Here is a 13,911-nt window from a genome sequence, read left to right as displayed (position 1 = left end):
CTGTGTGACTGTGTGTCACGAGCCTGCTCGTGCTTTGTGCGCAGCGTGCTGATCCGCGCAGAGCTTGTCCCGCAGCGCCTGGTGCAGAGCCTCTTCCCGTGGCTGGGTTCACCCTCGGCAAACCTGCGGCTCACGGCCACGGCTTTCTTTGCTGAGGTGAGGCAGCAGGAGGGCAGGGAGGGCTCGGAGGGGTCCTGTCTTGCCTGGCGTGAATGGCGTCCCGATGCTAGCAGCCCCGTGGCTTTATTGCAGCTGGTGAAGGACCATCTGGTGGAGAAGACGAAGCTCCTGAAGCCCCTGCTGAAGGCCCTACTAGAAAGATCACGTGACCCCATCAACACCGTGCGGCAAATGGCCATGAGAGGCGTGGGCAACATGGCCAGTGGAGCACCCACAAAGGTGAGACGGCCTTTTCTGCGCTCTGAGCACAGTCCGAACTCAAGAGGTGCCAGTGGAGAGGTGTGCGGGGCTTGCGGAGCCTGGAGAGACGAGCAGAGGCAGACGTGGGGCTGTGCTAAGGCCGCGCTCCTCGCTCTGATGTCAGCAGGGTAGCAAAGGGGAAAGTGGATGCAAAGCGGGGCTCCTCAGGCAGGGGGTTGCTCTGGGCTTGCTCGAGCAAGTGCAGCCCTTGGCGCCATGGTGAAGGGCAGCGGTGGGAGGCAGGGATAGTGAGCAGCTTGTGCACCTGTCGCTCTGCAGCTGCGGAGGCACAGGGCGGCCGTGGTGGAGGTGCTGTGCAGGGGCCTGGAGGATGTGGCCGGTGCGGAGGTGGCTGCCGAGAGCCTGCTGGCGCTGGTGAAGGTGCTGGGGCAGCTGAAGGCGAGTGCCGTGGGCTCTGCCCTGGCAGACATCGCCAGGTCCACCCGGGCGTTCCTGGGGGCGGTAAGTGAAGCCACTCGTTCTCATGTTGGGCAGGCAAGAGCCGTCCTGGGGCTGCCATCCCCCTGTGGGCAGTGCCGCGCTAGTGCCAAGGGGTTTGTAGGCGGCACCCTTGTTAGCACCTGCCACATAGGCTTTTTTGTTCGCAGGAGGAAGAGGTGCTGCGTCGCTTGGCCTTCACCCTCTATGGGACTCTGGCCTCGTCTGCCTCAGGGAGGAGGTCCAGTTTCAGCAGAGAGGTGGAGGAAGTGTTTCCCAGCCTTGTGCTGCACCTGCGGGACCCAGCCCCAGCTGTCTCCGATGTAAGCAGCTTTCTGCTATCTGCAGATCTGCAGAAAGCCCTGTGGTGCCAGCAGAGCTGTGGTGCTGCTGTTGCTGGTGTCTCTGCAGGCCCTCGCTGACAGCGCGGCAGCGAGGTTTCTCCCTCCCTTGGTGCTGCGGGCAGGCGCTCAGCGTCCCTGTGACGGGCCAATGCTCTTTTCCAGGCGTGCAAGGGTGCTCTCCACCTGTGCGCCCCGTTTCTGGGGTCAAAGAGGGTGCGGAGGCGCATTGCCACGAGCGCTGGGCTGAGCGCGGCCGAGCTGCAGGACGAGATCTGCAGTCACCTGGTGAGCGAGCTCTGCACTGGGGCCTGCGTCCCTGCAGGCGGGCGGGTGGCTGCCCTGTGGCTCCTGTGCCGGCTGCAGGGCACCCGGGAGCGGGTGGCGCTTGGAGCCAGAGATGAGCTCCCACGTGCCTGCTCTGCCCTAGGCCCAAGACTGCCCCGCGCTGCTGGAGAGGCTCTTCAGCACAGCCCGGAGCTGCTGCATGGGGAGCTGCCAGGCGTCGCAGGTGACAGCCGTCACTGTCCTGGGTGAGAGGCAGTGCAGGGCTGTCGCGCTGCTCCCGGTCACGTCCCTCGGGTCGGGGCCGGGGTTGGGCTTCAGGGCTGGAGCTGGGTTTGGGACTGGGGCCATGCCCTGATGGCTGCACTTCCCCATGTGCCAGGCATCATCCTGGACACAGCGCCAGCTGAGTGGCTCCAGCGATGGGACCTGGCGTTCTTGTGGGGAGGTAGGTGACAGAGACCGAGCTCCCACCCCACGTCCTGGGGAGGTGTCCAGAGGCCCCGCGAGCACCAGGCCAGGGTGGCTGGTGCCGAAAGTGGGGGGGGCGGGGGGGGGTGTGGAATGGGGAGAGAGGACTTGCACAGCCCCCAGGCTCCTGACCAGGACAGCTGCCCCCAGCTGAGCACTGTGGAGCTCCGGAGGCCATGGGGGGCCATGGGGAAACAGCAGCCGAGCACCCACGGTGCCTCCCTCTGGTGTCATTGCAGCTCAGCAGAGGCAGTGGCACGCCAAGGCCCCCCCGTGCGTGGCTGGCGGCAGCAGCGGTGCCCCGTGCCGGGGGCCCCAGTAGCCCGAGGCTGGAGGACAATAAAGCTCCATCCGCATGAGGAAGGCGCCAGCTTGTTTCCAGGCTCTGTGGGGGTCTTGCGCCGGCCCCGGCCCTGCTGCCCCCAGGATGTGGCCCCAGTGCCCCCGGCCCAGCCTGGGGCCCTGCCTGGGGCCATGGGAAGCAGAGAGATGGGGTGAGGGAGGGCACTGCAGACACTGGAGAGGCCACTGGGGACAGTGGGGTAAGGGGGGGCCTGAGGCTGAGAGGGGCCCCGGGGCGAGCGGAGGGCCCAAGGGGCGAGTGGGGGCTGCAGGGATTGAGGGGCACTGGGAGCCCCTGGGGGTGAGTGGGGCTGCAGAGGGGAAGGGGGCAGGGCCGCTCTCCCAGGGCTGGGAGTGGGGCCAGGCCAGGGAATAAAGGCTGAAGGGCCCAAGCCCAACGCCCCCAGGCTGCCCCACACCCGGGGCCGGGCCCTCCCAGCAGGGACGCCCCGGCCCTGGCCCTAAGCACAGCCCAGAGCCACCCAGGGCCATCCCAGGTGGAGGCTGCTGCCCCAAGCCCTGCACTTGCAGCCCGACGGCAGGGGCTTTGGGGGCCAGGTGCCAGGGCAGGCAGGAAGTGGTGAGGTTTGGGGGCCACCACCAGAGACTTGGGGAGGCATTGTGGAGCTCAGCAGCAGGGGCTGAGCTGGCTGTGTTTCTGGCTGAGAACGGAGAGCAAGTTCCCCACTTCTGAGCCCTAAAGGGGGCCTAAATCCTGGGTTCCTGGGGCCACAAACCCAGGCTAGTTAGGCCACTTTGAGGCCCAGAAAGGGAGCCTTAGTTGGCTGCCTTTGTGTCTGAAGACAGGCCAAGTCCTGCATTTTGGGGGCCAGAAACAGAGGCTTTTAAGTTTGCTGTGCTTGTGGTTGCAGACAGCGACTAAGGCCTCTGTTTTGGGGGCCTGGAATGGAGGCGTAGTTGGCCCTTTCGCATCCTCCAAGCAGAGTCCAAGGTTTTCCAGCTCCAGAAACAGAGACCAAGTCCTGTGTTTTTGGGACTCTGAGAACAGAGGCAAGGGTGCCTGTTGTGGGGACTAAAAGCAGAGGCCGAGTGCTGTGTTTTTAGGGCCACCAAGGGAAGCTTGGTGTTCAAGCTTCCCTGTTTTCAAGCACAAGAACAGGTGAAGGAGTCCTGCCTTTTGGGCTCCAAAAGAGAGGCTAAGTCCTGCCTTTTGGGGTCCGCAAACAGAGGCTGAGGTGGCTGATTCTGTGGCTGGAAACTGGGGCTAAGTCCTGCCTTGTGGGGACTTGGAAACAGAGGCAAGCTCCGGCATTTCCAGCCCCAAAGCAGAGGCTGAGGGGGCCCTTTTTGAGGTGGGGGACAGGGTGCATGGACCCTCCTCGAGGTGGGGTGGGGGTCCATCTGCAAGCACCCAGAGGGCAAGGAGACCAGCATGCACCAGGACAAACCTCCCATTGAGATGCTTTCATGCCAGAAACTGTTCTTTTGGGGGAGACGGGGGGGGGGGGGGTCACACCCTTGTCCAAGTCCAGCATTTATTCAACATTTCTCCAGTACTTTCAGCACTACTTAAGCAATTAGCTTCTAGGTACTGAAGCACTATTGACCAGGGAGTCAATATCAAGCCACCATTCCTAAGCTAATTGCTCAGTTAGTTCAATTAGTCAGCAGTGAGTCAACAGTTGCACAACACCTGGAAAGCTTATGGTGCTGTTGGATGAAGAAGCATGCCTGAGCCAAGCAAAAGGCCTCTTCAACAACTTCATTAACCACTCACAACTAACAGGTTCCTGGGGGCTGATGGGAGCTTTACTGAGTGCATAGGTCTACAGAGATTCTCCAAATAAGCAAGAAGGAGTGACAACACTAACAACTTATTCACAAATAACTCATTTAGATACCACATATCTAGGGCTTACATTGTTCTATTAGCTAGCTCAAAAGTAAGATCCCCATACCCCCAAAAAGGAAGACAGACAGAGCAAGAGAGTGCACAGTAAAGAGTAGGATGGTCTATCGGGTCACACCTGCACAACATGCCACCTGATAGGCAAGGGGTGAGCTGAACCTCACTAAGGCCCTACTGGTCTCAGGTTGTTATGAGAATGGAGCTTCAAACCCACACCCTCAAGAAGTGGTACACCCACACTTATGTGCCTGCCCCCCAGAGAGGGGTCTCCTGGGTGTCAGATTCAATGGTGGTCCCAGCCAGCAGCCTGACTTGAGGGGGAAGAGGCAGAGCAAGGCCCTGTTAGGGGACAGTGGTCAGCTACCACCATTCAGGCCCTCTTGTGGTCATCAATGATTCCCCTGCTCCTGATGTCTTCAGCTGGAGCCCGGCCTTTAAAAAGGCTGCCAAGCTCCTTCAAGCCTTCAGAAAGGCCACTGGGGCTCCTCCACCCCAAACCTCCCCCACTCTCCAGCTGCTCACCTCAAGGTCCCCCTCACCCCCCCCCCCCCCCACTCTCTTTCTATAGGCTGATGCAAATTAGGGCATGTGGCCTTTAGCCAATCAGGAAGGTATGTTCTAACCCTTTATGTGCATATTCCAGCCCCTTCACTATGATTGACAGATGGGAGGTGGTTACCACAGAATCTCCCTGTCCATTCACACCTCACAGGTTCACCAGGTGGTTTGACCAGGGATATGCTGAGTCCCTCAGAGGTCACTCTTGTAGTCAGGGAGGGGAGGGGGGCAGACTGCTGCAGGTTATTAACCAATTAGCTGCTAGCTCATGAATTCAGGCCCAAACAGCACAACATAGCCCAGTGTTTCTGAGACAGATTACCAGACTGTGGCCTGCCCTGCCAAGGCCTGTGTGCTCATGATTCACATCCCTTGCAAGAACCTTACAACCTCACGTGCCTTGTCACACACTGCACAAGTAAGGAGAGCCACTACCACCAAAGCTCAGGCCTCCTTTGCACACGAGGCTGAGTGTCTTGCACCCTTGGGTGCTCACCCTTCCCAGCAACAACGGGGGCCTCGGTGTGCGTTAGGGGGACCAAGAACGAAAAACCAAGAGATACAACCACTGAAGAGGACGTGTTTTTAGGTAAGTGCTAAGGCATCTTCCCAATTTATTGCCATCCTCCAGCTTTCCTCTTCCTTCCCCTGCTTGCCTGAAGATGACACACGTGCACACAGCAGGCATACCACTGGCAACAGCCCTGCAGCTGCTGCCCTGTTACCGTCCCCAGGACACAACGCTGCCAAGAGCAACCCAGCCCAGCGTGGAGGGGCTGGATAGTGTTCCTGCCACGAGGCTGGTGGCAAACGGACCCACGCATCTGCTGTCCCCCAAGCAAGCAGCTTCGGAGATGGTTCTCTTTGGCCCCTAGCTGCTTTGGCCTGCTCCTCTGGGTTCCTACACAGCATCCCTCCTCACACTGAGGCTCTCCAGCACACACCATCATGTATCCGAGAGCAACAACTTCCTGGCCTGGACAGGAATCCAAGATCTCCAGGAGAAACATACCATCCTCCACCAAACACCTTCGGGTCAGTCACACCCACAAAACCCCATTTCTTTTTAGGCACTGGCATTAAAAAACCCCGCTATACCTGCCTCTAATAAGGGCTCATTTGACACACAAGCAACTCGCAGAGCACGCGTACATCGTATCTTGTCCTTAACAGGCGAAAGAACAAGCTGAAGAACTGCCTATCCAGGGCTCCCTCCTGCCCCCCACGAACAACAGAGCCTTCAGCTTGCACAGGAGCAGAGTGCCTAAACCTTGCACGAGGAGCATGCCACAGAAGTGGGATTAACCCTAGGTACCTCACTGAGTTTGAACAGCACTGAACAGCCACCTCTGGCCGTTCACTTGCCACAGAATAAAAGAAAAAAAATTTTTTTTTTTTGAAAAGCAATTTTAGTGGCACTGGTGATAACGGGGATGCTTTTGGACTGCAGCGCCAGGGACTGTGGCTGCGATGGACACGAGTGCTTGCGGAGTGGCCTGAAGAAGGCAGAGACAAAGGGGAGGCCCCTCTGGGTGAGCATGTGCCTCTGGAGTACCTCACCAGATTGCTGAGGGAGTGTGCCAGCATTCATTGCAAGAAGCTGCCCCAGCTCTCTTGCACCCAGAAGTCAAGGACACAGGCAGCAGTGGGGAGCAGCAGCAGAAGACACTAGCCCCACAAGGACCAGCCAGACTGCACCACTGCCAATAACTGCACACCTTCTGAGCAGGCCCAGTCCTGTAACCCACCATCAGCTGGCACCCTCTTCAAGCTGCCTCTCAGGTGGGTGAACAATTCAGGCATTTGGTGGCACCTGTGCCAAGGACACAGAGCCTCCCCCTCCACTGCCACAAAGGCTGCCTGAGGACACGACGGAAGTTCTCCCCAGACATGTTTACGAGGCAGCTCACCACTGAATTTCCTCTTGACTCCTGGGCTGAGCTCCCTCTGAAGGGGACAGAAACCTCAGCTGCTCAAGGGCAAAATAAGACCCTTAGGAAGGCAAGGTCACTGAGCATTTCAACTGCCTGCTGGTGAGTAGGCTCTTCTCTCTGCACCTGTAAATCCTTCTCCATTAACAGGAGAAAAAAAAAACCACAAGCTCTGTGAGAAGAGCTGGTATGAAGACCTGCTCCTAAATCACTGCATGGGCAATGGGTCACGTTTCACCCACCAGGTACCTGTTACAGCAGGTGCCCGCAGTGCGTGGCAGCCATTAAAGCGAGGTGGCTGAGGCACGTGGCGGCTGTTGAGGGTTGGTGTGGGGCGGTTGCAGGGCGCGTGGTGACTGTGGAGCGTTTTGGCACAGGGAGGGGAGGGCAAGTCCTGGCCCTGTGGAGGGCCCGGGCTCTCGGCCCCTCAGGGGAGGGCAGGTGCCAGGTGGTGGCCAAGCACAGAAGCGATACCAGCAGCAGATGGCCACCACTCAGCAGTGCCTGGGGAGCAAGGAAGAGGTGGTGGTGCCCAAGGTGGCGCTGGGGAAATGAAGGCGCTGGAGGTGAATGGGGCTGTGTGGTGGGCAGCAGCAGGCGTGGCCACCTGGCTGCCTGTGCCATGCACTTGGGGGAGCCTGTTGAGGGGAGAGCGGAGAGGTTGCCCTGAGCACACTTGGCTTTTGAAGCAGCTTTGGGCCGAGTCAGTGTCATATTGGGAGTGCTTTCCTTAACCTCGTAGCTCTTGGTGCAGCTGAGAGGCTTTTCTGCTGCAGCATGATGCCTGCAGGCTGTTGCCCCCCAGGGCCGCTAATGTGGGAGCACCCGTGTTTGTGTTTGCAGGCTGCCAGCAGCAGTTCCTAGCACAGTGTCCCCAGGGCAGGCAAGGAGGCTGCTGCAGCCCAGCCTGGGGGTTTCCTGGCGAAGGAAAGCAGCTGTGTCCCGCTTCAGCCTTGCTCGGGACACCTCTGGCGTGCCCATTTGGACTCCTAGCGGTGTGCTTAAGTGTCTTCTTGAAGGCCACTAGCTTCTGAAAGGAGACTCTTCAGCTTGGGTGGGTGATATGAATTTGCCTTGCACTAAGCCTGGGACTCTTTCCAAGCCTGGTGGGCACAGGTCTGTTCTGCCTGTGCAGAGCAGGAGGCTTGGTAAGCTTGGGTGGAAGTTTCTTCCTGAGGTTGCCTCCTGAGTCCCTGAAGGAGTGGTGCTTGCCCAGTGAAGGTATAGGCTAGGTGCAGCTTTCAGGTGTTGGGTGAGCTGTGAAAGCCTTTTTGGCAGGAGAGCCCAGTCAGTTCTGACTACTTGTCACCAGCTTAAGAAGCCTAAATGAGAGAGGGGAAAACCAAAAGGAAGCCAAGGAGGCTTGCTCAGGGGCTCTTTGTGTTTCCCTGAGCAGCTGTGCCCTGGTGGAGTGGGTTCTTTTGGCCTTGGAGCTGCATGCCTGCAGAGCTGTTTTTTTTTTTTTTTAAATGGAAACTGTTTGACCCTCGGTAAGCGTGGAGCAGAGTCTCACGCAGTTATAGCAGCAAAGTGTATTTCCAAGGCCCTCCGCAACCCCTTCAGAAGATAGAGATGGCATTTCTCTGTCTTTGGTTACCTAATTACCAGTAATGCTGGCCAGGGAAGGCAGAGCCTGGGTAGCTCCAGCGCAGCATGTCAGAGCTGTGTTTCTCCAGAGTGTGCAGCCTCCTGCCCCTGGAGGCCCTGCCCCATGTTTAGCCCTCCCTTTTAGGGGGCCCCAGCTCAGCCTCCTGTGGAGCTGAAAGCTTTCCCAGAGACCCCAGGCCCTAAGGTATGATGAGGGAACAAGCAAGCAAATTCAAGGGCTGCCTTGAGAGCACTGAGCTAACAAAATCTGTGCTCCCTGCTGGGCCTTTCTGATATTGGTCATCTGTTGGAAAACCTTCATTTGTCAGGCCTGCCTCAAGGGAGAAGTCTGGGTCTCTGGTTCTGCTGCCAGCCAGGTCTGTGCTGCAGGGTGCCTGGGGCAACTCAGAGAATGGGAGGCCATTTCCCCTAGGCGTCCCTGTGCTCTGTGGGCTTTGTGCCTCTTCCTCGGTCATGCTCTGAAATGCTCTGCTTCCCTCCCCGAGTTGTGGTGCTGCCTTTGGGCAGCCTCCAGTGCTCTTTCCCTGCCCAGCTGCAGGCTACTAACTAAAACCGCTTGTTGTCCTGGGGTTTGTGGTGTTCAAGTTGTCTGCTGTAAACCAGTGTTACAAACATGCAACAGGCTGGAGGGGAGTGGTTTTGGGCTCAGCGGAGGGAGGAGTTGCAGGGTGAGGAGAGAGGGGTTTTGGAGTTGGTGGTGGGGGTGACTTTGAGCTGGGCTGCGGTAGCCTGGGTCCAGGCCCGGTGGGCCGGTTTCAGGCATGGCAGGGCAGCTTCCAGGCCGTGCCAGAGCAGTTTCAGGCCGCAGCAGGCTGGTTTGGGGCTTGTAAAAACGTTTTACCAAAAGCAGTGCTTGAGCTCTCCTGAAAAAGCCAGGGTAACAAAGCCCCTTGTAGAAAGACCGCTTATCAGCATTTTCCTGTGGAAACATTTCTAAAGAGCTTTCTGTTGGTCCAAAGACATCAGCAGCGCTGTTTTCTCTGCCGTCGCTTAAACGTCACTGTTGTTCACAACTGCAGGCCTCCTTTGACATGGGGAATGTGCTGGTGGGGCCAAGTGAATTGCTGTTTAGCTGTTGAGTTGCTCCCGCTAGTTCGGCTAGTACAAGAGTCTCCAGGAGTAGATGTTTTCCCAAGCGGGAGAGGAGAGCGCTCATACGAGTAACGGGATAAAAATCTGTGCGTAAGCGAGAAGTGTGCTGGCCTGCTCAAGGGATTTAGGCGGCTAGGTCCCAAGTTGTCAGTACCTTGTCCATGAGACTATGGTGGAACCTGAAGGGCAGTTGGAGGCTACTGTCTGTTTTAACTGTCACAAGTGAGGCAGGTGTTAAGAACAGGAGTCAGGAAGCCACTTAGATGAAAGGCTTTTCCTGATTAGCATCTGCTGTTAAATTTTAGTAGAATAACCTTTGTGTCATTGTTACTGTGCCCTTTTTTTGTTTGTTTGTTTTGTTTTGTTTTTTTGTTTTTTTTTTTAGTAAGGAGTGCGACATGCCCGATGACCGATCTAAAGAGTTTGTAGAGATATTTAAGGCTGAGCAGTAGTACCTATAGTACCTAGAGACAGGGAAGCTTTTGTACTCCATGATTGTACGGAAGTGAGTTACTTGTATGAACTGTTCTTATTAAAATATTGCAATCTTAAGAGGGACCCTGAAGTGACTTGATTATTGTACATGGGTCTTTCAAGTTACATTACCTAGAATGGAGCCTGTGGGAGAGAAGTGCCCAGTCAGAAAAGGAAAGAAATGTGGAGCCTACCAGGAGGGTTGCTTTTTGGTGAGCAAGTGGTGAATAAAGTACCACTCTGGTAGTACTAAAACACTTAAGGAGAGTCAGTCAAACTGGGTTGAACTCCCAGGAAGTAGTTCGATTAGAAACAAATGGAAGACGAGCGTGAAAGCCAGCGTACCAGCTGCTGGGGGTATGAGCAGACCCACAGGACGTGGTGTTCCCTTCCTCCAAGAGAAACAACGGGCAAAGTGCAAGCGGGCTGGCGATGCCTGCGGTGCAGTTACTGCCTGGGGGCTGCTCTGATTAGGATGATAGGAAGGAGCAGAAAAATACTCCTGCATGTCCCCGCAGGAGTGCAGCCACGTGACTGCACAGGAGCCACCCTCTGGGGCGGGGGGTCTGGGCCCCTCTGTCCAGCCCGGCATCTCCCATATGAGGAAAGGCTGAGAGAGCTGGGACTTCAGCCTGGAGAAGGGAAGACAGAGGGGGCATCTTAGCAAGGTGTTGAAATATCTGAAGGGAGGCTGTAAAGAGGCTGGGGCCAGGCTTGTCAGTTTGCCCAGTGACAGGATGAGGGGCAACGGGCACAAACTGAAACACAGGAAGCTCCATCTGAAGAGGAGGAACAACTGAACAGGCGACTGCTGTTCCTCCCTGCCAGAAATCCCCCTCCCCAGGGCGCAGGGCACTTGGTCCCCCAGAGATCCCTGGCCCCAGCCCTCACCAGCACAGGGAGCTCGCGTGCCGCAGGAGCCGCTCTGCAGGGAGACCGAGGGAGAAAGGAGGAGACAAAGTAGGGGAGAGAGGGAAAAGAAGAAAGAGAGAGAGAGGAGAGAGAGAAAGCGGGCAGCAAAGAAAGAGAAAGGGAAAGTGGGAAAAGAGGGAGAGAAAGAGGGAGGGAGAAATGGAGAAACAGAGAAAGAATGAGAAAGAAGAGAGAACAAGAGACGGGGGAAAAAGAAAGCAGGAGAGAAAGTGGGGGGAAAAGGAAAAGGCAGAGGGAAAAAGGGAGGAAGGGAGGAAAAGGGGGAGAGAAAGAAGAAGAAATGGGAAGAAGGGGGTGAGAGAGAGACAGAGAGGGAAAGAGAGCAAGAGGGAGACTAAGAGAAAGGCAGAAAGGGAGAGAAAGAGTTGAAGGAATGAAAGGGAGAAGGAGAGAGAGGCCAAAGGAGGGCAAGGCAGAAGGGGAAAGAAGGATGGCCAGCTAGGAGAGGAAGAAGAGAGACCAGGGAAAGAGAGAAAGTGAGGTAGAGAAAGACAGAGGGAGAGAGAGAAAGTGAGAGAACAAGAGTGAAGGAGAGAGGAAAAAAGAAGAAAGAAAGTGGGAGAGGAGAGGGAGAGAGCGAGAGAAGAAGAGCAATGCGGAAGGAGAGGAAGAGAAAGAGCAAGAGAAGACAGCGAGGGAGAAGGAGGCAAAAAGAGGGAGGGAGAGAAGAACAGAGAAGGAGAGGAGAGAACAAGAGAGAAAGTGAGAGGGAGGTAGAGGGAGAAAGAGGGTGGCAGAGAAAGAAAGAGAGGAAGAGTGAAGAAGAGAAGGAGAAAGAAAGAGGGACAGGGAAAGAGGGAAAGAGATGGGGAGAGAAGGCAAGAGAGAGCAAAGGAGGGGGAGAGAGGGAGAAGGAGCAAGAAAAAAAGGGAGAGGAAGAAGAGGGAGAGCGAGAGAAATAAGGAGAGAGGGGGAGTAGGAAAGAGCAAGAGAGATGCTGAGAAACAGAGGGAAACGGAAAGAGAATGAGGAGGGAGAGAGAAGAGAAGGAGGGAGAAAAGGGGAGGGAAAGGAATAAGGAATGAAAGGGAGAAAAGAGGAAAAAGTGAGGAAGAAGTGAGTGAGAATTATAGAGAAAGAGATGGGGCAGAGAAAAGGAGAGAGAACAAGAGAGAAGAGAAAGAAAAAAGAAAAGGGAGAGAGAAGGAACAAGAAAGAAGGAGAAAGGAAAAGAGTGAGGGCAGACTAGAGAGAACAAGAGGGGAAGAACATGGGAGAGAGAAACAGGAGAGAGAGGGACAGAGGGAAAGAAAAAAATGGAATGAGAAAGGGAGATGGAGAAAGGGAAAAGGGAGAAAGAGTGACAGAGAAAGAAAAAGAAAGAAGGAGAAGTAGAAGAAGAAAGAGAAGAAGAAATCTAGAAGAAATATTGAGGAATAAATACACAAGAAGAAAAGGGAAAGGGGGAAAAGAGAAGAAAAGGGAAAGACTGACCTCGGGGGTCAGCTCCCCAAGGCTGACTTTGGAGAAACCAAAGCAGCTGCAGGAGCTCGTGGGCGAGCAGCAGCAGCCCAGGAAGGGGCAGCAGGCAGGGCCGTGGCCACAGGACCCTCTGTCAGGCTGCAGGGGCAGCCCAGCACATGGGCAGCATGGCCCGCATTTTCCTTGGGGGTCTCCAGACCAGCGGCACCTCTGCAGCAGGGAAGAGGAGTCCAGGTGAGGGCTAGGCCTCGGGTTAGGGGGGAGAGAGAGTGTGGAGCCCCACATGGAGAGGGGCTGCAAAGGGCCTGCCAAAGGCAATGCAGGGCTGCACCAGCCTTGCTCCCAGCACACCTGGTTTTGTTCAGGCCAGAAAAGGGCCTGGTGGGCTCAGGTTCAGGCCCCACCTGAGATTAGGGCCAGGCTTAGGCAGAGAAAGACAGAGGGAGGAAGGGGGAGAGAAGGGATGGGAGAAGGAGAGAGGGAGGGCAAGCAAGAAAGCAAGAGAGAAAGAGTGAGAGTCTGGGGAGTCCTGCCGCGATGGGGGTGCTGCGAGCGCTGCGAGGTGGGGGCCGGCACCACGCTGGGCGCCCCGCTGGCCCGTTGTTGGGGGGGGGGGGGACGGGGAGCTGCTGGCGCCCGCGCGGCCGGCTCGGGGAGAGCCGGGGTCACGCGCTTGGGGCCAGCCCCAAGCTGCCCCCGGGCTGCTCTTCTCCAGGCGGCGCCGAGCCGGCCCCACCAGCCCCTCCAGTCGCCCCGCCCTCCAGCTGGGCAGACGTTTGCCCTGACTCGGGGCCATCCCTGCCGCTGCCAAAGCGGTGCAAGCCCTCCGCTGCTCTCCTTGCAGGTTTCTTGCCTCGTGTAGGTCGCTGGTCGGGACCTGCGCGGGGCGAGGACGGCGGCAGGGCGGCTGGCTCTGTCCCTGGGGCCACGGCTACCTTTGCCGCCGTTGTGACTTCTCTCTTGGACTGGCTGCAAGGCGCTGAGGTGAGGCGGAGGGGGGCGTCCCGCGGGGCTGCAAGGGCTCCCTGCAGCGCCCGGCTTCCCCGGGTGCCGTGGGCTGGTGTCACCCCACGGCGCCTCTGCCCTCCTGCCGCACCTCGTCCCGAACCGCTGATGCCGCTGGTGATGCTGAGCGGACGGCGCTGGGCCGCCGCGAGGACGGCCGTGAGCCGCGTCCTGGTGGCGCTGGCCCGTTCCCGCTTGCCTGCCGTGGTGTCGGCGCTGCAGGGCCACGCGAGGGCCCTGGAGGAGCCGGCGGCGGAGCTTGTCCTCGTCACCCTGCGCGACCTGGCTGCCCGCTGCGGTACGGCCCCCGGCCGGCTGCTCCGGGTGACGGTGGGGGAGAGGCGGGAGAAGGAGCTCCTCGCCCTGCCCCAAACGCTCGGGGCCGGGCTGGAGGGGGGCACGCGCCGGAGACCAAAGGCGCCGCCCTGCCCTCTCTGCAGCCCTGCAGTGCGCACCCTTGGCGGCCACGACGCTGCCGGCCCTGGGTGGCGCGCTGAGTGAGGCGGGCGGCTGCTGCGCGCTGGCTGCGGCGGTGAGTGTCGGTGCCGGGGCCCTGCGGGGGCGCTGCGGGGCGACCGCTCGGGGAGGAAGGGGCCGGGGCCGCCGCGGGCGGCGAGGCCGGGCAGAGGCAGCGGTGCGTGGGGGCGGGAGAGGGCAGGAAGAAGGCCATGTTGCGGCCGCGGCGTCGCCGGCCGTGGCGCGACGCCTCCCCGGAGCCAGC

At 58.1% G+C, this 13,911-nt stretch overlaps 1 protein-coding gene across 1 annotated transcript in view; it reads left to right on the top strand.

Moving 5' to 3' along the window:
* LOC138068522 (maestro heat-like repeat-containing protein family member 2B) overlaps positions 1 to 13,911 on the top strand; it is a gene marked incomplete at its 5' end in the record, with an annotated part of 28,674 nt that overhangs the window by 12,770 nt on the left and 1,993 nt on the right. Inside the window, 10 exons of the mRNA XM_068956350.1 lie at positions 45 to 156; positions 253 to 399; positions 700 to 882; positions 1,029 to 1,181; positions 1,365 to 1,487; positions 1,867 to 1,932; positions 2,195 to 2,449; positions 5,357 to 5,760; positions 5,899 to 6,036; positions 6,130 to 6,758. Of these exons, the coding sequence (XP_068812451.1) occupies positions 45 to 156; positions 253 to 399; positions 700 to 882; positions 1,029 to 1,181; positions 1,365 to 1,487; positions 1,867 to 1,932; positions 2,195 to 2,314 (904 nt within the window). The remainder of the gene's footprint in view (positions 1 to 44; positions 157 to 252; positions 400 to 699; positions 883 to 1,028; positions 1,182 to 1,364; positions 1,488 to 1,866; positions 1,933 to 2,194; positions 2,450 to 5,356; positions 5,761 to 5,898; positions 6,037 to 6,129; positions 6,759 to 13,911) is intronic.

The sequence above is a fragment of the Struthio camelus genome, chromosome 10, assembly GCF_040807025.1.
Source record: "Struthio camelus isolate bStrCam1 chromosome 10, bStrCam1.hap1, whole genome shotgun sequence".
NCBI lineage: Eukaryota > Metazoa > Chordata > Aves > Struthioniformes > Struthionidae > Struthio > Struthio camelus.
The sequence above is the reverse complement of the archived record's forward strand: the minus strand, read 5'-3'. Positions and strand labels throughout refer to the sequence as shown.